Source organism: Ctenopharyngodon idella, chromosome 10, assembly GCF_019924925.1.
Source record: "Ctenopharyngodon idella isolate HZGC_01 chromosome 10, HZGC01, whole genome shotgun sequence".
NCBI classification, from domain to species: domain Eukaryota; kingdom Metazoa; phylum Chordata; class Actinopteri; order Cypriniformes; family Xenocyprididae; genus Ctenopharyngodon; species Ctenopharyngodon idella.
The window spans coordinates 25,982,482-26,006,775 of NC_067229.1; the positions used below are offsets into that span (position 1 = coordinate 25,982,482).

Below are 24,294 nucleotides of genomic sequence, written 5' to 3' on the forward strand. Positions count from 1 at the left end.
TCACAATGACGACCAATCTGTTTTGGGAAAACGTGCTCATAGTAACGTATCTGCTTTATCTAAAACGTCAAATTATAATTTCTTTGCTGGCTGAGTTGATTCAGTCATATGAAATATTATCTAGACAAATAAAACCATATATTAGCATATCAATATCTTTTTATGCTGACAAAATATAGCCTATTTACCTAATATGTAGTGCATATTCTACCATAAATCTTAAGAGAATTATTTGTGATGTTTTGGAAAACCCAGCTATAATGAGTTATTTTTACCAATGTATAATTGAAGTATTCTACACAGTAAAAAGTGTTAGGTGTTCCTGTAAGGAGCTATATTGTTACCTGAACCCTTAAAATTAGCTAACCTAATGTAGTCAATTGGATTCAAACATGATAATTATATTTTTTTTAACTTGAATCAAACCAGTTAATTTACATGATAACACATTAAGCACATTTATATGTTAATACTTTTTTCAGTGTACATTTTTTGTCGAGCAAAGTAAATCATAATCAGCTAATTTGACGTGAAAAACGTGATTTAATTTTACAGAATCAACTTGATTTTACATCAATTTTTGTGGGTTAGATCAAGACTATTGGTGAAGACAGTTGAAACATAGGATGTTTTCACTCAGGTTTGCACATAAAATAGAATGCTTAGCACATTTATTTGTAACCTGGACAGCTGTGCTGAATTAATGTTCAGTGTCTGTCATGTGACAATACTGTAGCATACTACTCTGAAACATTATTTGTTGCATATTGTATACTATTTCACACACTATTCTTAAAAAATAGTAGGCAGTATGCACTGTGTACTGGGAAGTAAGCAGTAAGCAGTAAGTTAGTGTGCCATTCCGAGCACAGCCCGTGTATATAATGGTGCGTTCAAGTCACATTGAATAGATTGTATTTATGAGTTGAACACACATGAACACCACCACAAAGTCGGAATTATTAGTGGGAAACTGAATTTTCTCTAAGCCTGAGCTTCCGATTGGGGGCGTCAGTGAGAAAATATGGTGGACGCAATAGATGCAGCACCTGTACATATAGTAAATTTGTTGAAATTAACTAAATTAAAAAAAGCTAGCAAAACTGCATTTAAAAATGTGTAGTACTGTTACAGTTAGAATGTGTAATGATTACATTTGCAGTATCTTCATAAATTAAAAAAAAAAAAAAACACTACTTATGTGTAAAAAAATCTTCCTGAATTTTATGTAGAAAAGGTACATTGCCATCTTGCTCCGACCAAAGTGACTTGAACGCTGATCTGATGTCTTAATTATGACTTCCCAACTCATAAATGTGAAATTCCGAGAAGGACTTGAATGTACAATAAGTCCCAGTGTTTGCTGTGTTGGGTTGTCCAAACAAAACAAAAAAAGTGACATGGCAATTAGTTATTGTTTCCAGTGTCCATAAGTATTTCTTTATAAGTATTCCAAGTATGATTTTACTTCACTATTTTCACCTAAACACCTTTTGTTACACTTTTTTGATCTAGCTGTCCAATGATGAGGAACTGCATAATATTGGCACCTCCATGACCTTTGGCCTAGGAACCCTTTTCTGCTGGGTCCAGTCTTTCATGACCCTAAAGGTCAACTTGAGGAATGAAGGCAAGCGAGCAGGAATCCCCCGCTTCCTGCTGTCCGGGGCTGTAACTTCCTGCATGCTGCTTTGTATCCTTTTTCCTTCCACTATAACCATACTTCAAGGGTTAGTTCACCCCAAAATGAAAATAACGTCATTAATTACTCACCCTCATGTCGCTCTACACCCGTAAGACCTTCGTTCATCTTCGGAACACAAATTAAGATATTTTTGATGAAATCCGATCCAAGTCATCATTTTGTTTTTTTTTTGGCGCACAAAAATTATTCTCATCACTTTGTAATATTAAAGGATTAGTTCACTTTCAAATAAAATTTTCCTGATAATTTACTCACCACCATGTCATCCAAGATGTTCATGTCTTTCTTTCTTCAGTCGAAAATAAATGTTTTCATCAAAAACCTTCATTTAAGGATTATTCTCCCTATAATGGACTTCAATGGCCTCCAAACAGTTGAAGCTCAAAATTACAGTTTCAGTGCAGCTTCAAAGGGCTTTAAACGATACCAGACGAGGAATAAGGTTCTTATGTAGCGAAACGGTCATTTTCCAAAAAAATGTACAATGATCGAGATGTATATCCTTTATATATACACAGGTGCTGGTCATATAATTAGAATATCATCAAAAAGTTGATTTATTTCACTAATTCCATTCCAAAGTGAAACTTGTATATTATATTCATTCATTACACACAGACTGATATATTTCAAATGTTTATTTCTTTTAATTTTGATTATAACTGACAACTAAGGAAAATCCCAAATTCAGTATCTCAGAAAATTAGAATATTACTTAAGACCAATACAAAGAAAGGATTTTTAGAAATCTTGGCCAACTGAAAAGTATGAACATGAAAAGTATGAGCATGCACAGTACTCAATACTTAGTTGGGGCTCCTTTTGCCTGAATTACTGCAGCAATGCGGCGTGGCATGGAGTCAATCAGTCTGTGGCACTGCTCAGGTGTTATAAGAGCCCAGGTTGCTCTGATAGTGGCCTTCAGCTCTTCTGCATTGTTAGGTCTGGCATATCGCATCTTCCTCTTCACAATACCCCATAGATTTTCTATGGGGTTAAGGTCAGGCGAGTTTGCTGGCCAATTAAGAACAGGGATACCGTGGTCCTTAAACCAGGTACTGGTAGCTTTGGCACTGTGTGCAGATGCCAAGTCCTGTTGGAAAATGAAATCTGCATCTCCATAAAGTTGGTCAGCAGCAGGAAGCATGAAGTGCTCTAAAACTTCCTGGTATACGGCTGCGTTGACCTTGGACCTCAGAAAACACAGTGGACCAACACCAGCAGATGACATGGCACCCCAAACCATCACTGACTGTGGAAACTTTACACTGGACCTCAAGCAACGTGGATTGTGTGCCTCTCCTCTCTTCCTCCAGACTCTGGGACCCTGATTTCCAAAGGAAATGCAAAATTTACTTTCATCAGAGAACATAACTTTGGACCACTCAGCAGCAGTCCAGTCCTTTTTGTCTTTAGCCCAGGCGAGACGCTTCTGACGCTGTCTGTTGTTCAAGAGTGGCTTGACACAAGGAATGCGACAGCTGAAACCCATGTCTTGCATACGTCTGTGCGTAGTGGTTCTTGAAGCACTGACTCCAGCTGCAGTCCACTCTTTGTGAATCTCCCCCACATTTTTGAATGGGTTTTGTTTCACAATCCTCTCCAGGGTGCGGTTATCCCTATTGCTTGTACACTTTTTTCTACCACATCTTTTCCTTCCCTTCGCCTCTCTATTAATGTGCTTGGACACAGAGCTCTGTGAACAGCCAGCCTCTTTTGCAATGACCTTTTGTGTCTTGCCCTCCTTGTGCAAGGTGTCAGTGGTCGTCTTTTGGACAACTGTCAAGTCAGCAGTCTTCCCCATGATTGTGTAGCCTACAGAACTAGACTGAGAGACCATTTAAAAGCCTTCGCAGGTGTTTTGAGTTAATTAGCTGATTAGAGTGTGGCACCAGGTGTCTTCAATATTGAACCTTTTCACAATATTCTAAATTTTCTGAGATACTGAATTTGGGATTTTCCTTAGTTGTCAGTTATAATCATCAAAATTAAAAGAAATAAACATTTGAAATATATCAGTCTGTGTGTAATGAATTAATATAATATACAAGTTTCACTTTTTGAATGAAATTAGTGAAATAAATCAACTTTTTGATTATATTCTAATTATATGACCAGCACCTGTATATGCTTTATATAAACAAATGATCGCCTTCCAAGTGGTTCCGCCAAAACCGCACTTACGTATTCTTCAAAAAGCTTACGCTGTATGTCCTACGCCTTCCCTATTCTACTTACGGAACGAACGCAGTGCCAGTTCCATTTTTTCCGTAAGTAGAATAGGGAAGGCGTAGGACAAACAGCGTAAGCTTTTTGAAGAATACAAAAGTACGGTTTTGGCGGAAGCACTTGGATCATTTGTTTATATAAAGCATATACATTTATATATTTTTTCGAAAATGACTGATCGTTTCGCTAGATAAGACCCTTATTCCTCGTTTGGTATCATTTAAAGCCCTTTGAAGCTGCACTAAAACTATAATTTTGACCTTCAACTGTTTGGAGGCCATTGAAGTCCATTATAAGGAGAATAATCCTGGAATGTTTTCATCAAAAACCTTAATTTCTTTTCGACTGAAGAAAGAAAGACATGAACATCTTGGATGAGTAAATTATCTGGAAAATTTTATTTGAAAGTGAACTAATCCTTTACGGTAGAACCACCGTAGTCACATGAACTGTTTTAAATACGTCTTTAGTAGCTTTCTGGATCTTGAGAAGTTTGGTGGCATTGCTGGAGGCCTCACTGAGCCACTTAATTTGTGTTACGAAGATGAACGAAGGTCTTACGGGTGTAAAATGACATGAGGGTGAGTAATAAATGACATTATTTTCATTTTTGGGTAAACTAACCCATTCACTAAACAATATACTGCAGACTTTGCAGGATGAACTGTAGTACTTTCAGCTTCATGTAAAAAATACTTTATAGGGCTGGGTGATAATGCCAGATTATCTCCATTACTGATGATATTCAATGTATACTGTATCTTGCTCTGAAATATCTTAAAATGCCATTTCAAACAAGCAGCCACTGTTGTCAAATAGATTCAAAATGATGTGAGAAATTATAACATTAAAGATGTTGATAACAATTAAATAAGGAACATTTCATACACACAACCCTTGTGTAAAAGAAGTGCACTTCATTGTATTGATTGAACACTTGTAGTGTACTTCAAATCTGAAAAGTATACTTAAAAATTGTACTTGCAGATAATATAATATTAATCAAATATAAGATGCAAAAAAGAGTACAATTTCAGGACTTAACACACTTAAGTACACTTTTAAAAAGTGCATTTTGTAATGTCAAATTAAGTTTTACTTTAAAGTACATTTTAAATAATTGTTTTAATAATCTTTTGTTGTAAAGTACACTTATTTTGATGTGTTCTATATTTGAAATGTACTAAATTGCAACTTCATTACAAATGTGTAATTACAAATATATTTAAAAACATGCCATACAAGTTGCAATAAAAATGACATTTTAGTTCATTCAGCAGAACACTTTAACATTTAACATGTATATTTCAAAGACAACAGAAGTAACTATTAAATTTCATATAAAGAAGCATTTAAGTCCTACTTAAGAGTCAAGTAAAGCACCCTAAAGTTCAGCTAAATGCATATAATATAAATTAAAACTAATACTTTATTTAATTGCAACTAACATGCAATCTTAAAAAAAAGAAGTGTACTTTTTCACAAGATCAATATACTGCAGCAATACACAGTAATAAATCACAATATTTACCTTTATTTTAATGACAAATTTAATGTACATAAAAAGTCATGCAGGGACATCCTTGAACATTTTTGAATGATGAAGCAAAAGAATGGCTGAAATTAGACTTATGGATCAAATCACTGAAGAAAAACAAAAAACAAAAAAACAGTCTGAAATGATTCAGAGAAATTAATCAAAATTAATGAGAACCCTGCTGAAAAAAAAAAAATTAAAACAAAACAAAACAAAACAAAAAAAAAACAGCTTAAGGCCTTTTAGTGTGCGACACTGTTTATTCTATACACAGGCTGCAATTTTGTCTTCCACCGCTTTAAATGCTTGAGCTCTTTAAAGCAAGATGGATTCTGATTGGCTGTCATTGTTTTTATCATTCATCAGCTGGAGAAAAAAAAAAAAAAAATGTTCTGAAAGTGATTCCAACAATATTGTTTCTCTGTGTCGTTATCATTATAGTTGTGCTGTGGAATCTGCTGTTCTCACAGAATTACAATGATTTTTTAAAACTTAGTTATGGTTATCATTATAGTTAGTTACCATACTAGATATGAACAGGCCTTTAAGCTTGTTTAGTTGGTCTCCTAGTCTAGCCATCCTTGTGTTTAGCTGGTATAGGTAAACAGCCATTTAGTCTTAAAACCCCTCTAAAACTAACCAGCTAACCTCATAAGGTCATTTTAAGTTACTGCTGTAGTCAACTTATATCGCCAGAAAAATGACTATACATTGGGTGAATTCCATGCAGCGTTTTTGCACCCTTGAAGGGCACTTCGGGAAGTGGATGTCAATTTGTAGGGGCGTTCTAAATGAAAGTGAGCACCTGAATTCCTTCATGAAGGGCCTTTCCACAAGTCCGTTAGCAAAGGGTATGCATAATTCCCACATTGCTTCCGAAATTGTATACTGAGTAGGTACTACATTTGAATTTGAACTTACTTCGCGACCATTAAAAAAAAAAAAAAAAGTATGTTCTATATAATATGAATATGCAAACAAAACATCGGTTTGCGCTTTATTTTACTGTGTGTGTACTTACAGTGCACTTAAGAAGGTACTGGGTAATATTAGTTAACTACTTGGGTTAAGGTTAGGTTTAGGGATAGGTTCAGGGTTAGTGCCTAGGTATTACCCAATTATTGAAATTACTATAACAAGTACATAGTATGTATATGGGGAACAGGGCTGTAAAATAAAGTGCTACCGCAATTCGGACATACTACATCCGCCATGTTGTTATTGTCATTAGATTTACCAGCGTCAGTTGTGTCGCTTCACTGCCATTCATAAATACTCTTCTGTGGCCTCATTTGATAGTAAAGTGTCCATCAAATGCACTCTTGAGAATCTTGCCGGAAGAAGTAGGTCATCTGGGGACTTTTCACCTACTGTTTTTCGAATACTATGCATTCGGACATACTACTCTGTTGGTGTACTGTTTTTCATATACTATATAGTAGGGATGTATTCGATTTTGCATGCAGCGACAGTCTGTGAATGTGAACAGCTCCGAATAGAACGTCATGTGTTGTCATCTCGAGACTACGGTAATTATGACACAGGTTGAATGCAGCATAATTTTATCGTTTATGGTCATGTGACCTAGGGTGGCGAATCCTTGTGATTCATTTTAAAGCTAGATGATGGGATAATTTGAGTTAACTTATAAATGGAATAATTCAAGTTGTTTTGTTTGTGATATTTTATACACATTTGTCATACATTTCGTATGAAGTTTAAATAGGTTTCATAGGTAAGAAATGAGTTTGATAGTTGATCCGTTAGGTATTGTTGACTTGCAGTGTCCAAACAAGAGATTTTTAAAGTTCATATATAAAGCATATTTTAAAAACTTCCTTGTAAAATGTGTATTTAATTATATTGGCTGCAATAATAAGAAATTCCTGTTGTATGAACAGCTAATGGACGCCGTGCTGGATTGTCATGATAACATTCCAGGTGAAGATGAAGAGGAAATCACGTTGTCATTCATCGTTCCCTTCACCAAGTGCATTCCAAATGGCTACATTATGACACGCAAGTGCCCTGCTCCCTTCAAAGTCCTGTCCTTTGAAGAGAGTAGGGCATAGAGATGCTCACTTCTGATTGGAATTCGCCCAGTATTTGATACATCACCAAGCTCTTCTTGCCTGTCCTCCTTCATAGATTTAATTGGTTTTCCATATTTCAGCCTTGACCACAGATAACAGATTTTGCCCTGATGGCTCAGCGGCTACACATGCATGCCGCCCGGGCCCAGTGGGCGCTGGTTATGTTCTTCCTGATGTACCTGGGCACATTTGCCATCGAGTTTCGCCACTACCATTTTGAGATTGTTTGTAGCGACGACCAGGACCCTCCACTTAGCCTGTCTGAAAGCTTCTCTGAGGTCTCAGAGTACCAGTCTGACCAGCTATAGTCTCACTTCCACAGTTTCCTTCCACCCTCGTACTTCCAGTGTTCGCCAGTTATCAGTCATGCATGTAAAATGAATGTAATCTCTCTAGAAAGACCTTTGGATGAGTTTGTTTTCTGAATAGTAGATAGGCTTTTGCAGAAGCAACAAATTCATGAAATGCACAACGATTTAATGTGATGTGTTCCATGTTTATGTATCAGATGAGTGAAGTAACAAGGACACTTTCAAGGAAAAGATCTGAATACAGGAACAGTTTTTTTGGCAAGATAATCCTTCAAAAACATCAATTAATAAGACTTTCTTGATACAGGTTATTATGAAGACACTATGAAGTGAAAATTCTGTTATTATTTACTAACCCATTTGTCGCTTCAAATCTGTATGCTGATATTTATTCTGTGGAAGACAAAAGAACTTCTGAAGAATCTTCACACAGCATACGGGTTTGGAAATAGATGAGTAAATTTTTAGTTTAAGTAATTCCAAGTCAAATGGAATCATACATGTTTTGTATACACGTAACCGCATTTTATTTTGAGCCTGTCCTGCTAATTCTTATGCAGCATTTTATACCTAGTGTTAAATAATGTAAAACATCTCTGGCATTGGTCATAATTCTGTATTTTGTTACTAAAACAGACATCTGTTTTTGGGTGCTGGTGTATCTAAATGTTGCAAATGTAATTTGTTAGCTGTGTCCATTTAGAATAAAATTTTACAACATTTAATATTGAGGTTTATATGACTGCACTTGACATGAGGTACAATCACGCTAAACCCGTGTCCAGGTGGCAGGTTATAATATATTTTATCACTGCACGTGTGGGGGATAAAGACATGAATATGTCATATGCTACACATTAACACTGCATATAAAACATTCAAAGAGAATGGAAGTGTATTATAATTCAAAGATGGGTTTCAGTGTAAAAAAACAAGCACCTGGATTCTTGGAGTTTCAGTCCAGCAGAATCACAACACATAACCACTGGTTTTTCCACATGATCCGATGTCATAACCCCAGTTCTGTGCCGTCAAATATTTCCGCTCAGTTCTAACTGGTTGAAAGATGTGACGATTTTATAATGGTTCCTTTCCTCTTCGGTTAACTCCATGTTACCAGGTCTTACTACGACAGCCACGTTCACCCCAGCATCCTCTGCTGCCTTCGCCTCTGTGAAGGAGATGTTAATGAAGCTGAATTAAACGTAGGATTCAGACTGGGCACAGTCAGCATCCCTGAAGCAATTATGGCAAGAATGAAAGGTTTTCAGTGCATCAGTGAGTTCCCACCTCGCGTGACATCAGTTAAGAACATGATTTCCTCTGGTTGGCATCCAATCCTCTCAGCGATGTTCTCATAGCTTTTACTTTCTACTTTGGCGCCAATGTTGGTGTCAAAGTGACCATCAAACAGCTGGAAAAAATAAATCTAAAAGATCAAAACTTGCACATCCACATCAACCCATATAAACTTGTAGGTCACTTTGTGTTTTTCCAGCACAACCTCTGTAAAAATTACAGATCAAATGATCTACATGTTTCTGTGCAGTAATTCAATATGAGTTTAGACTTTTTTGAAATAAAATAGACATTTTAGATTAAAAAAACAACAAAAAAAAAACTTCGAAATTAGAAATGTTGCCTTGGCAACTAACTGAATTAGTTTATGAATGAAGTTTATGTTGAAAAAAATAGAACATTTAAAGCTAAATAAAAATGAAAAACAAACTAATAATCCCCTGTTCCCCCTGTTGTCAATAATTTTATCCCTTAAAACTTATCTTTGATCACCAAATTTTAATGTTTTTTCCTGTGAAAAAAAAAATTCTGCACAATGGCATCACGCTTTACAACATTGAACACATAACGGTAATTAATATGATTAGCCTTTTGCTTGACTATGTTATCAAACAGCTAATAATGTGTTAAATGCTTTGAACAACTCAGTATATGTCAGTGGAGAATATAGTTCATATAACATATAGTTCATCATAACATTGTAATATACATCATACACCCACCATATTGCTAAATCTACGCGATTTTTCATATCAACAGAAAAATATATCGAGATAACCGGGCTTCTCTCTAGACAACCATGCTAGTTCGCTGTTAATGATATGCTAAAGCCCGCCGGCCGTTGACGTGATTGGTTACAAGGTAGTTTGTGACATCACAGACACCAGCGATTTCAAAATGCAGGTTTGAGACTGTCTTTTTTTCACTTCAGTTTTAAGGAGAAAATACTCAGCAAAGGTGTTGACATATGAATTTGCACATGGTTTGAGTTAAAGACATAAACAACATTAAAAACTTGATTTTCACCACAGGGTGTCTTTAATTAAAACAAACTAAAACTAACAAAAATAGTTCTCGTTAATTGAAATAAAATAAATAAATAAATAAATAAATAAAATATAAATTTTAGATCAAAAACTTTAATTTAAAATGCTTTGGTAAATAACTGAAATAAATAAGTTTAAGTTGAAGTACTACATTTTTGAAAACTTTAAAATAAATAGAACATTAAAAGCTAAATAGAAAAAAAACAAACAAACAAAAACCAAAACAAAACTAATAAACGTGACAGACATGCCAGTGCTGTTATCTATCGTTAACTAAAACTACAAAAAATTGTTTTTGTTAATTTAAATTTATATATATATATATATATATATATATAAAAAAAATTTGATCAAAAACTTAAACTAATTAAAAATGAAAAATGTTGCTTTGATGAATAACTGAAATAAATAAGTTGAAGTACTATAATCACTAAAACTAAAATAAAAATACGTTAAAGCAAAATCAAAATATTTAAAAAAAACAAATCATCGGGGACTCCTAATATATAGTGCTTGCCGGCGACAATGGCGCTCTCTCTCTCTTTGTTCCTCCTGGCAGGATCGCTGGCTGCCTCACTCTGCTTAGGTGGAGTGATCCAGTTTTTCATTATAGTTTTATTTTATGTTTTTTTTGGGGGGGTGCTTTCGTTGATATTTTGAGTAGCCTATAAATATTCTTTAATATTCCTTTAATATTCTTTGTTGTTTTTTTTTGTCAGTTAGGTAAGATCTGTTAATAAGAGTGCACAGGTGTAGTCAGGTTTTTTTCCTCTTTCCTTTGCTGCCCTACCTGTTTCCTGTTATTTTTCTTTGTCTTTATTCGTTAATACATTTTTGTATACATCTTTCTGTGAATTTTGTATTGTTTGCTGGTTGTTTAAGTTGTTTTCAGTTGGTTTAAAAGGAAGGTTTTTGATGTCTTAAGTCACATCAAGTGTCTGTATTGATCCATACGGCTCCAGGGCGTTAATAAAAGCCTAGTCTCAGCCTCAGACGTCATGCCCACGGACCGTTGGCTTAACGTCTGATGCATATGGCACACTTATCTGGAAACACTTCAGGAGTTTCGAAGTCATGTCTGGTTGGTTGAATTCTACAGGATGTCCGGGAGATGTGTGTGTCGAGTTCTTTAACGGTCCGCCTGGAAACAAATGCCGTGACGCAAAACCCCCTCGTGGAAGAAGATCGCCGTAGTGTTTACAACTGTGACCCGACGCATGACGCAATGACGAACGCAGAAGCTCAGAGGATAGAGCAAAACACTGGTCATGAATTGGAAGTCTAAAACAATAAATTTTGAAGAGAAATGTTGGAGGATTTCGGTATAAGAGAAGAGAAGCTTCAGTTTGTTGCACAGCCCTATTTGTTTAAACCGCAAGAGGCGTCTAAGCTTACGCTACTCCTACATCCTGCGTCGTACATCGTGTCAGGGGATTACTCATTTGTCGCAAGTCAACTTGTGCAGTATGTGTTCGGTCATCTGCCAAATCGCTTTGCTTCAGAGGGTGAGTAAATCATGGGATAATTTTCATTTTTGGGTGAACTATCCCTTTAACAGCCCACATCCAGACTGTAGAGACTGTGAGCTAAGTAATGACATTCTGTGTTGATTCAAACATTCTTTAGTAAACGAATCCCATCTAAATAGTGCTTATCATTACATCTAACATCTCAAGCTTACATCTAATAGATTGCCTTGGACAGAATAGCCAAAGAGCAGCTTCTGTGCCTCCACACTTCCTGAGGAGTAGATGTAGACCTTCAGTCCATGATGCCTCCACCTTCTGACAGCTGGAACCACGTCCTGATAAACCCTGCGACAAAACCACAGCCAAACAAACAGCATAACTAGCTTATACTGTTGCTTGGGAGAACAGCGACTGTAATGAGATTACAACATGTAATAGGGATATAAACATAAACCACAGTTCAGTCAGTAAGATTTTCTAATGTTTTGAAAGAAGTCTCTTCTGCTCACCAAGGCTGTTAATTTGATCAAAAATGCAGTAATACTGTGAAATATTACAATTTAAAATAGCTGTTTTCTATGGGAATATATTGTAAAAATGTAATTTATTCCTGTGATCAAAGCTGAATTTTCAGAATCATTACTCCAGTCTTCGGTGTCACGTGATTCTTCAGAAATCATTCTAATATGATGAAACATTTCTGATTATTATCAATGTTGAAAACAGTTGTGCTGCTGCTTTTTTTGTTGTTGTTTTTTTTTTTTTTTGTGGAAACCATGATACTTTTTGTTCAGGATTATTTGATGAATAGAAAGTTCAAAAGAACAGCATTTATCTGAAATGGAAACCTTTTTTAACATTATAAATATCTTTACTGTTAAATTTGATCCATTTAATGTGATATAGCGGAATAAAAGGATTAATAATTAAAAAAATATCTTTCTGAAAGCAAACTTTTGAAAAAGTTTTGACTTCACTGCATGTTGTCTGGAGGATAACATGGGGCATGATGTGAAATAACATGTTTTTCAATTAAAAACAGAAAAAGAGTTTTAATAAATTTATCATTTAACCAAATAAATAATCAACAGATTAATCTACTATTAAAATAAGTATTAGTCACAGCTGTTATGAACAGCTCAAGAAGGGAAAAAAGGGGATTTACAGTCTCTGCTTATTTCATTAAGTCATATGAGAACCCGAGAAATAATACTTGGTTATAAAACCACCATGTATAACAAATGAGATGAATGAGTGTGTGTGTGTGTGTAAAATGTTAGAAATGTATGCAGCGTTGTTATGGTGTATATGTATATCCGAGGCTGCAGCCACAACCTTATCTGACAGTCTATATTTAAAGCTTATTTATTAATAAACCACAAAAACTACTGACATTTTCTTATCAACCTCAGACACATATGGGCTGTATGCGCTGGGAAAGATAAGGTTACTTACTCGCCTTTGATTTTCCCAGTCATATAAGCGGCTCTCCACATGTGGCCCTGCAGCTGTTTGAGCGCAGTGCTTTTTCTGTCTGCATCCATCTGCCAGAGGACGTTTTCCACCACCTCACGGATGGCCTTCTCTTCATCTGTGTGGACGGTCTGGTCCACTGCATGCACTGGACCTGCTTTATTCTGCCGCAAGTCCTCTTCAGCCTAAAAACACAGATGTTTCAGTCAGAAAAACTGAATCCAAGCAGAGCAGGGGTTTCAGTCTTTTAGATGCCACGGACCCCATATGTATTATCGTTCTCATGCGACGGAACCAAAATGCTCAAATTTAAAAGGCAGCTGTAAATTAATTTTAAATATAAAGACCAGGGCCCATATTATTAAAGCTTTTAAGAATCCTCTCAGAAAGCTCCTAATTTAGCTTAAAAACTTCTATGTATGAGTCTTAGCTTAAAGGGTTAGTTCACCCAAAAATGATGTCATTTATTACTCACCCTCATGCCTTTCCGCACCCGTAAGACCTTCGCTCATCTTCGGAACACAAATTAAGATATTTTTGTTGAAATCCGATGGCTCAGTGGGGCCTCCATAGCCAGCAATGACATTTCCTCTCTCAAGATCCATTCATGTACTAAAAACATTTTTAAATCAGTTCATGTGAGTACAGTGGTTCAATATTAATATAATAAAGCGACGAGAATATTTTTGGTGCGCCAAAAAAAAAACACAATAACGACTTATATAGTGATGGCCGATTTCAAAACACTGCTTCAGGAAGCTTCAGAGCGTTATGAATCAGCGTGTCGAATCAGCGGTTCGGAGCGCCAAAGTCACGTGATTTCAGCAGTTTGGCGGTTTGACACGCGATCCGAATCATGATTCGATACGCTGATTCATAATGCTCCGAAGCTTCCTGAAGCAGTATTTTGAAATCGGCCATCACTATATAAGTTGTTATTTAGTTTTTTTTGGTGCACCAAAAATATTCTTGTCGCTTTATAATATTAATATTGAACCACTGTACTCACATGAACTGATTTAAATATGTTTTCAGTACATGAATGAATCTTGAGAGAGGAAATGCCATTGCTGGCTATGGAGGCCTCACTGAGCCATCGGATTTCAACAAAAACATCTTAATTTGTGTTACGAAGATTAACGAAGGTCTTACGGGTGTGGAACACCATGAGGATGAGTAATAAATGACAGAATTATCATTTTTGGGTGAACTAACCCTTTAAGAACGACTCAGGAACTTTTTATCTCACAATTCTGACTTTTTAAACTCTTTTAACTCTTTTAAATTCAGAATTGTGAGATAAAAAGTCGCAATTACCTTTTTAATTTTTTATTCAATAGCAGAAACAAGCTTTCATGGTTTACTAAAACTATTAAAACATTTATGTTAATTGAAATAAAATAAAATATAGATATTAACAAAAATTTTAAATGTCGCCTTGACAATAAACTGAAATAAGTTTAACTTGAAGCACTAAAATTATTAACTGGAAATAAATAACTAAAACTTAAACAAAAATAAATTAAACCTAAATAGAAACAAACAAACAAAACAACAACAACAAATTAAATGACAAAAGCACATAATAATAATAATAATAATAATAATAATAACAACATGCAAAATAAAAATTTTAAATGAAAGCTAATTCTAAATATTAATAAATCTATATTTAAACTAAAATTAAAATAACACTAATAAAGACCAAATTTATTCCTTGAAAATAAATAAAATATTGTAAAATATAAAAAAAAAAAAATTCTACTCACTATAGTACTGTACTACAGTGTATTATTTAGTCAAAATTTTAATGTATTTTTATCTATTTGTTTATTTTAATCATTTTCTATTATCTATATTTTTTTTAAATTAAATTTGTATTTTAATCTATTTTTTTATTTTTTATTTTAATCTTATTATTTATTTATTTTTACACTGTTGTTCTCTAAACACTTCCAAGACTTCGCCATACTTCTGGACATGGACACTCTATTAACATGAATCTTTCCAGAGAATACAATTGTGTACTACCATGTTACATGTCCAAAATCCATTGTATTACTATGGCAGCACGACCAAACATGAAAATAGCCTGGTGCTTTTGTGCAAGTGTCTGTTTTACAAGAGTTTCACTTTTAATATATCTTGAGAATGACTAAAAAGAATGTAAATAGAGCAGATTAAAAAACGATTAACAAAACACTGTTGCACACATTTTGTTTAGTTCAAGGTTTATATTTAAATATAAATGAAAACATGTATTTAAAATCGTTGACATTACCACCTATTGATATATGAAAATAACAAAGCCCATAAAGGGTGTTTTGAAAGGTGTTGACCTGTTTCTTGAGCAGATGCACATCTTGTTTGCACTCGTCCTCTTCCCAGTGTGCAGACAGATATTCCTCCAGATTCTCTCTGATGTAGGGAAATAAGATGTCCTACAGGCAAGAGATAGCAGAATAAACCATCTCTCCTTGCACATAATGAACGTGATTTATATCTCAGACTATGGGCTCTTACCTTGACAAACGTGATGGGCGTCGTGGTTCCTTCAATGTCCAGAAGAAAGACTCTAGTATTTTCTGGTATTGCAATCGCTGCCATTTTTATCAATGGCAAACGATATATATGTCTGTTAAAGTCCTGTGTTTTATTTGATTATATCAGATAAGAGGCTCGGATTTTGACAAATGAATCAATAATAGCATGCAGGCTAGCGGTGAGTAGCTAACACATGGAGCGGTTAGAGGTTGCCAAATCCTCGCAGAGAATCCTTCCCTTTATCATCACATAATTCATGCTCATGTTCATGCTACATTAGTACAGTTCATTTGCTATACATTTGCTTTTAAACATGCATGCAAAGTTGGTACGATATATCATCATATGCAACAGCTCTACATTTACGTTTAATATAGTGGAAATAGACAAGTCAATAATAGGCTAATATTGAAAATAACAACAACAACAATATATTTAGAAACACATATTTGTTCTACACATCTGTTGTGGTGGTGGATTAATAAAGGAAATGTTTTATCCAGGAAAGTATTTATTTTGTAATTTAATAAGTAGCCTAAATAGCGTTTTGGCGTTTTATTTTTATTCCATCTGGCAACTGCAGGCTGGGAAGGGCTGTTGAGTGAGGAAGTAGCCTAAATGTAAGGCTATAAATAAAATAATTTAACCTACTGCATAAAATTCCTTAATTCATGTTCTTTATAGACAAACACCGCTTTTGGATACATTTGTGTAAACTATTTACAAAACACTGTAGCTTGGGTAGTGGCCTAACAGTTTTAGCTTACAGCTGGTTATAATACGAGACTTAAACATATAGATATACACAAGATATACAGAAAAAAACAAAAAAACAATTGTTCATATAAACAATTAAATGAGATTAATCTTTTTTAGACAAAAAGACAAAATATTTTATTCATTTTTAGATTTACAATTGTTATATTTACTCTTTTTTTTCTTTTTTTTTTCTAAAAGAGTGGTCAGAGTAATAAATAATTAAGGGATAATGTAGGCTACAGTCAGCCTACTGTCATTTTAAAGTCATTTTTAAAAACACTGAAATGTTAAAATATTTTTACAAGCTATGCAGGAACATTTTAGGCTTTTAATCATTTTAATTTAATGAAAGACTTATTTATTTATTTAACAGACAGTAATAACGGATATTGATTTTTGCTAAATTTTGAGCGCTTGAAATCATTATTAATATCAATTTACATAGTATTGTGCATCACCGCAAAACACGTTATGCTGAAATAAAACGTTAAACGTTAATAAAACAACGCCCTACATGTACATTTAAAATGAATAAAAAAGGGCAAATTAATAAACATTTGCCAAATTAATTAAATGAAAGACATCGCGCGCAGCAGGTGACAAACGGTCACTGGGAACGCCTCCTTTTCAGAGCTGCATGTGATGTGACCCGCAACAAATCTATCCAATGAATTATTTAATAGAATGCAAATATTAATAAGGTACCTAGTCCATTATAAAAAGAACATTGTGGTTAGATCTCTTATTTATACATATAAATATCTGTAGAAAGAAATAAAAATTATTTCAAAGTGTACTAAATATGTAATTATGTATTACAATATCTACTGTTATATCTATAATATCTACTATGTATGTTGTTTTATAAGGTTGTTTTCATAGATATTCCCCATAGATAAGCATTTGCAACTATTAACATAAGCCCCGCCCACTCCCCCCTTCCTCGTGCAGACGGATGGATTTCGTCACTGATCTCAGTCCGCCATTTTAATCAACGCGGCACTTTATTCGTGTTGGAGTCTTTGACCTTTTAAAACCGCTGTAATATATACTATTATATAGTTAGTGTCGGATCAAACTACACGTACTCCAAAATGCAGGCCGAAGAACAAGGTGACTTCAGCACTGACGAGTTTCCAGAAGGCTCCAAAATAAACGCGAGTAAAAACCAGGAGGATGACGGGTGAGTCTCGGAGCGGCCTTCGGCACACAACGAAGCGCCTCGCTGACTTTAAATAGTAATTCACATGAAAATCACGTTGTCATCCTTCATTCACATCTATGTCGTTTCAAACGCTTATATTATTAAGATGCACAATGTTTTTAGCTTAACATGCTCGAAACCTAGTTATTGTTATTAACCCGTCTCCATAGTATTAGCATATTGGCGTCTAATGGCTTTGAGATTGATTGGGAATTATTACAATTATAACGGGTTTAATGTTTTTTTTTTTTTTTTTTTCCTTTTCATTTGACTATGTTGCATTCCTGACATGCATCATCATCAAATGTACATAAAATATCAGCAGTTACATGTTAGTGCATCGTTTATTCGGTTGCGTGAAATGAATGTTGTTTGTTTTTGAGTAGGAAAATGTTCATCGGTGGGCTCAGTTGGGACACCAGCAAGAAAGACCTTACTGACTACCTGTCCAAGTTTGGAGAAGTCCTGGACTGCACCATCAAAACAGACCCCATGACCGGCCGCTCCAGGGGCTTTGGTTTCGTGCTCTTCAGAGATGCTGAGAGTGTTGATAAGGTAAATGTTCCCTGTCAGTCATTAAATTTAGTGATAGCATTACTTTGACATCATGTTCATAGCCAGTTCTTCATGTGTTCAGGTGTTAGAGCTGAAGGAGCACAAGCTGGATGGCAAATTGATTGATCCCAAGAGAGCCAAAGCAATTAAGGGCAAGGAACCCCCCAAGAAGGTTTTTGTCGGAGGTCTAAGTCCAGACACAACTGAGGAACAGATCCGGGAATACTTTGGAGCTTATGGGGATGTGAGTAACTAAACTAAGAACTGAATTAACATCTGACTATGAACATACATGTAATAGAATGAACATTTTTGGGACTTTTGACCCCCACGCTGGTACATATAAACTAATCTGTTATTTTTCTGTTTAAAGATTGAAAGCATTGAGCTTCCCATGGACACCAAAACAAACGAGAGGCGGGGATTCTGCTTTGTGACATACGTTTTAGAGGATCCAGTTCAGAAACTGCTGGAGAACAGATACCATCAAATTGGATCAGGGAAGGTATGTTGATATTATCAAAATATCTTGCAGACGAACACCATTACATCATTCTGTCATAGTAAGCATGCGATCCACCTCAGTATTGTTTTTATACCTATTTATTTTGTATTTGCACTACCATTCAAATGTTTGGGGTTAATATTTTTGAAAGTAAAGTTTTATTCATCAAGGATACATTAAACTGATCAAAAGTGACAGTAAAAAAGAGATTTTTAATGTTACAAAAAATTTCTAATTCAAATAAATGCTGTTCTTTTGAAATTTTCTGTTCATCAAAGAATCATGAAAAAATGTGGCAGTTTCCACAAAGATATGAAGCAGCGCAACTGTTTTTAACATTGATGATAATCAGAAATGTTTCTTGAGCATCAGATCATGTGACTGAAGACTGGAGTAATGATGCTGAAATTTCGGCTTTGATCACAGGAATAAATTTTGACAACATAATTTATAGTGGTTTATAATATTCTCTGAGATGGTTATAAAGGGTGTTTTAGTGGACTAAACATCTATTGTTGTGTACTTATTTTATATATATATATATTATTTTATTTTTATTTTTTTTTTTGTGTATAATATTTAATTTAATAGCTAAAACGCAGTAAAAAATATAGTTAAGAACAAGTTTTCCATTACTTCCAAACGCAAACAATATTTAAACTTTGCAGTACATAGTAATAAATGGCTGTTTATTTACCTTCAATTTCACATTTATTTGTATAGCGCTTTTCACGATACATATCGTTTCAAAGCAGCTTTACAGAGAATGCATATCAACATTACAATTTGGAGACTGCAGTTAGCTAATAATGTAATAATTTAGGCGATTAACATACAATCACTGTTAGCAATTTAATTGGAGGTAGAAGCAAAGAGCTCCTGGAAAAATGAATTACATATTAACAATAATTAGGATTTATAGAATGTGAATGTGCGTGTTGATCCAGATGTTGCATCTTCTGAAGTCAGAATATTACCTTCATATTGCTAAACATTTTAATATACCTTAGTGAATGTTATAAATGATGTGCACTATTGTTGAATCAGTGTTGTGAATTGGTTCTTTTAAATGGTTAGTTCGAATTGATGAGAAATTATGAGAATTAAATTGACCAACTTTAATGTTGTTTTGCTGTCAGGGATGCTAATAAAATGTAGTAAAATGCACATTTATAAAAAGCGGATTAATTTTATACTGTCAACTTGTATTTCTGTGAATAAATCAATACATCACCCAACTCAACATGGTAGTAATGCTGTTTACATTTGTTGTCAGTGTGAAGTCAAAGTTGCCCAGCCTAAAGAAGTGTACAGACAGCAGCAGAACAGAGCGGACCGGGGCTTTGGAGGAGGACGAGGAGGAGGACGAGGAGGCCGTGGAAGAGGTATGCCAATCTAGAGATGGCTGTCTCTTTGGCCAGCTGCTGCTTCTAGCACTTCTTGACCTAAAGGGTTCTCTAACTCTTTCTGAACAGGACAGGGCCAAGGCTATAATCAAGGATACAACAGCTACTATGGCCAGAACTATGGAGGCTACGGCAACGGATACAACCAGGGCTATAATGGCTATTCTGGCTATGACTATTCAGGATACAACTATCCAAATTATGGCTATGGACAAGGCTATGATGATTACAATGGTAATTTTGCACACATTTAACCCTCAAGAGACCCACGCATTGATATTTATGATGTATTTTTTTTTTTTTCCTCTCCACCCTTTAACCTGTCTTTAGGAAGCTATTAGTTATAAAACCATTTAGTTTAGACAGTAGTTAGGTATAGTTTAACTCTGGGCTTTTAGGGCTGCAAAAGTGAAAGTTCTGAATACACAACACAATTCAGCACACAAATGTATTTGGAAAAATATATTTCAACCAGTAAGGATAAGTTATTAGGTTAGAAATTTTACAATTTGACCTTTTAAATACTGTCAATATTATCAAAGCATGTTTTAAATATAATTGATTAATTTTAATACCACTTAAGGCAAGGCACATCCCAGATGAATAGAGTAAAAAAAAAATCTAAATTTAGATAACTATTATATCTATTATAACTAATAGATATCACCATACCCACATTGATTGGATTAAGAATTGCAAACTTTCTTGTATTACAAGTTTTCTGAAATGTTATATTTAAACATGCAAATGAGGCATTATCCAATTAAATATGCACTAATTTGCATACATTTCCAGAACAGAAATCTGAAAGCTGGATTAAGCCAGGTCCAAAGTTTGTTTCATTTTGTTGACATTAGAATTAAAGGTTTTTGCAGAGGGGATTTTGGATTTTTTTTTTTTTTTTTTTATCACTCCATAACTCTGAAAATACTGTCAACAACCAGAAAAAAAGGTTTTCACCACTTTTTTTTTTTTTTTTTTTTTTTTTTTTTTAGGAATAAAATATTGTAGAAAATTAGGTGAATAAAATATGAACAACCCCCTCAGTAAAAACCTTCAGAATATAGATAGGATAAAACTGCAAAATGTTGGCATGTAAGAGCTGCTAAAGTGGCGATTTCTGGTTCAGTGCAGGAGGGAAAAAAAACTAATTTTGAGAACGGCCTTTAGAAGTATGTATTATAATTGTAACCTACATACACAAATAGATAAAGTGCAATAAAAGCAACACGTAAAAGTGTATTTTGGATGTTTTCTTTCCACTAGTTTGAAACACTTGATGAAAAGCCAAATAGCCCAAAATCTCAAATTGACAGATGCATGAAAAAAAAAACTGTTTTTGCCTGTAGTGTCTCGCCTTAATTTTTTTAAAAGTTTTTTTTTTTTTTTTTTTTTTTTTCTTCTTTTCTTTTTGTCAATAAAAATTATGAAACAGCTAATTTGGAATAGTTTTTGTTCCATTCATTGAATAGGCTCCCATGTGTAAGAACAATAGAAAACAGTTATCTCAAATATATGTATGTTCTGAATTCCAGGGCATATAAGACTTTTCCCATCATTAGATAAATAGAACTTAAATTAAGGAAAAAAATTAGGCCATGTTCAGAGTGCCAGCAAAAATCTGAATTATTTTTTTTTTTTTGCATATCCAGATTTCATTCAAATGGGTTTTTAAAAGTCTGGACAGCAAAAAATCAGATTAAAACCACATATGGAGGTGGTTTAAAATGTGATTTTTACAGATGCATCTCTGTCTGGATGCTCTGGCTGCTCAAATCGGATTTAAAACTGTCTTGCATCACTCTTAATGCGACACACACATCGATAACGTCAAAACTGGTGAGGGAAATGCAGGAAGTATTCATACAGTGTTCAAATGGTATGTCCAAAGATTTCAGCATTTTCCCGTGCAACGGAAGAGTTCCGTACTGCGACTCAACAGGGCGCTTATTTAGAGATCAAGATGATGCACCTCCATTTGTCCTGTATCCGTTTCGAAAGCCTTGTCATATGCGGATACCCATGCAGATAGGTTGGTTATGTCTGGACACACATCTTATTTGATTACTTGCAATTAATAGTGCAGACAGTCTGCCTGAAAACATCAGATTTTTTTTAAAAAAATCCAATTTGCCTGCAGTCTGAACAGCTTTAGATGTTCTTGGCATGTAATGGATTGTGTCAAATGGCCAGTGCCATTTGGTCTGGCTTTGGCAGTTTATGCACATTTTTGTCCCAACAAAACTGTTTTTGTGATTAATTTTGTGCGTCACCTGTTATGTGTAGCTTTTATGCACATTTAGTGACAATTAGGTATTTAATTGCTTTTTTACAAATGTGTTTCTTGTCACTGTGTATATGTATTGAATTTCTGTAGGTCAACAGAGCAGTTATGGCAAGGCCTCACGAGAGGGCGGAAACCATCAGAACAGCTACCAGCCGTATTGATGAAGTGGCTAAACACATTCATATAAATGGTAAGGTCACATCTTCGCCACGCTCTGGACCCGACCTCAATGTTAAAGATCAATAGACAATAACTAAGCCTAAGGCCTATGCATATCAATGCAATTGAGTTGAATACATGTCTATAGATCTTTAATTGCTAATGTTTGTGTAGCCATTTTGCCTTTTTAGCGTGCCAGAAAAACGTAAGTGTTTTTCTGTAGGTTTTCCTTTTCCTCCTCCTGCTTTTAACAGGTGATCATAAAGGAATAACATAGAGACTTGATAGCAATGCTAACAGGTAAAGAACAGCTAAGGGGTACAGAGTAAGGGCGCCTCTCCTTATTTTTCCTTTCTTTCCCTAATTCTGATTATTGTACCTTGTTTGTACCTGCCAGCGGGGACTTCATTGCAGGCCGTGTGTCACCTGACCACGACATTCTCTGGGCGTCGCACATAGCGGGCAGAGAGCACGGCATGCACAAGAAAGCGCTGTCCTGTGGTATGGTCTCTTCAAACTTCCTGTACCAGCGTAAAACAAACAAAAAGACAAAGGAGATTCCCCCATTTTCCTTAAGTTGTTGGTTTTTGTTAACAGTTAAAGTGTGTTTTTTCCAGGACTTTACTAATGTAACCTAAAAGTGATTCATAACTGCTTTGTTGTATTCTCTTTTTCAATTGTAGTGCTCTTGTATTTCAGTTGTGGAGCTTCAGTGATTTTATTTATTTGTTTTCTTTGGTTTTTTTCCTTAAAACGGTCACCTCCCTTGTAAATAATTGCATAAACTCTCTCATAATGCTTGCTTTTTCTTTAGAGGCCATAGAGAACTTCAAATGGGTACACCTCAAGGCTTTTTCTTAAACGTAGCTTTTAAAGATCATATGTAAAGTGGGTTTACGAAGCCATTAAAAGCTGACAAATCTGTATTAGACAGATGAAACCAACTCATGTATTGGCTAAATGCAAATGACATTGCGATTTTCAGGTTAAGATGTTTGGGCTCGCTCCTCGAATGGTCAACCAGCCACTTGGAGCTGAAGCTTTTGCTGGCTTATGAGCTGTTTTGTCAATATAAGACGTCGAACATATGATCTTTAATCTTTAATGATGATTTTCCTAGTTTAAAATCGACAGCTCAAGAAGTTAAACACTGAAACATGGACGTGCTGTTTTTTGACACGTCCAAATCGGAGTCATTCATCTTGTGTATCTTCTCTTGTAGGTCGGCAGGCTGACTTCGACATTGCTCCTCGGAGGCAGCTTGTGGAATCCTGTCCTTAAACAACTATTAAAAATGTTATTCGGTCCTCTGGGGACAAATTCAGTGTCTGACCTTGTAAATAGCGAGACGTTTTGTTTCCAAGTTTGTCTTATTCTGTGCTTTGTTCAGACCGAACCTGTAGGTTTTGTGCTGTGTTCTTAAGTCTTGATTAGGAAAAGTGTCCTTTATTTTGTATTTTAGTTCTTTTCCTTAAGTTTTTTGGATAAAGGGATTAAAAAAATGGGAAAAAATTTTGTTGTGCTGTTTTCATTTTCTGAGTTATACACTGCCTCTGCATGCAGACTTTAACTGGAGTTGTAATACATACTTGTGTTATATAAAAAATATATTAACTTATTTGCACGTTGTTGGGGATGTACAGACTAATTAAATGATATACATACAAGAGGTTTATAATAAACAGGATATATGATTTCAAAAAAAAAAAAAAA

At 34.8% G+C, this 24,294-nt stretch overlaps 3 protein-coding genes across 11 annotated transcripts in view; 2 read left to right on the forward strand and 1 right to left on the reverse strand.

Annotated features, from left to right (window-relative positions):
• tmem150c (transmembrane protein 150C) overlaps window positions 1-8,600 on the forward strand; it is a 17,846-nt gene extending 9,246 nt beyond the window's left edge. For all 5 annotated transcript variants that reach the window (XM_051911044.1, XM_051911046.1, XM_051911047.1 and 2 more), the window contains 2 exons: window positions 1,516-1,693; window positions 7,664-8,600. In XM_051911044.1, coding sequence (XP_051767004.1) covers window positions 1,516-1,693; window positions 7,664-7,872 — 387 coding nt within the window. In that variant the 3' untranslated portion in view covers window positions 7,873-8,600. The remainder of the gene's footprint in view (window positions 1-1,515; window positions 1,694-7,663) is intronic.
• On the reverse strand, window positions 8,040-23,059 carry enoph1 (enolase-phosphatase 1). Of its 2 annotated transcripts, none has more exons than XM_051911042.1 (6): window positions 22,961-23,059; window positions 15,502-15,603; window positions 13,145-13,347; window positions 11,902-12,034; window positions 9,166-9,289; window positions 8,040-9,046 (listed from the first exon to the last, which is right to left on the reverse strand). In XM_051911042.1, the coding sequence occupies exons 1-6, from the start codon at window positions 23,057-23,059 to the stop codon at window positions 8,907-8,909; spliced, it is 801 nt and encodes a 266-aa protein (XP_051767002.1). In that variant the 3' UTR covers window positions 8,040-8,906. The 2 variants fall into 2 exon arrangements, with proteins under 2 accessions (XP_051767002.1, XP_051767001.1); XM_051911041.1 differs by lacking the exon at window positions 22,961-23,059 and adding an exon at window positions 15,686-15,939.
• hnrnpdl (heterogeneous nuclear ribonucleoprotein D-like) lies at window positions 17,402-24,199 on the forward strand. 4 transcript variants are annotated; one of them, XR_007932435.1, is made up of 9 exons: window positions 17,409-17,648; window positions 18,053-18,224; window positions 18,307-18,468; window positions 18,598-18,729; window positions 20,006-20,114; window positions 20,205-20,369; window positions 22,513-22,612; window positions 22,979-23,082; window positions 23,804-24,199. XR_007932435.1 is itself a non-coding variant. In XM_051911040.1 (8 exons), exons 1-7 carry the CDS (start codon window positions 17,560-17,562, stop codon window positions 22,581-22,583), a joined length of 897 nt encoding a protein of 298 aa, XP_051767000.1. In that variant the 5' UTR covers window positions 17,402-17,559; the 3' UTR covers window positions 22,584-22,612; window positions 23,804-24,199. The 4 variants fall into 4 exon arrangements, 3 of the variants coding, with proteins under 3 accessions (XP_051767000.1, XP_051766999.1, XP_051766998.1); XM_051911040.1 differs by lacking the exon at window positions 22,979-23,082 and having other exon boundaries at window positions 17,402-17,648; window positions 18,056-18,224; XM_051911039.1 differs by having other exon boundaries at window positions 22,979-24,199.
• The last annotated feature ends 95 nt before the right edge of the window (window positions 24,200-24,294 follow it).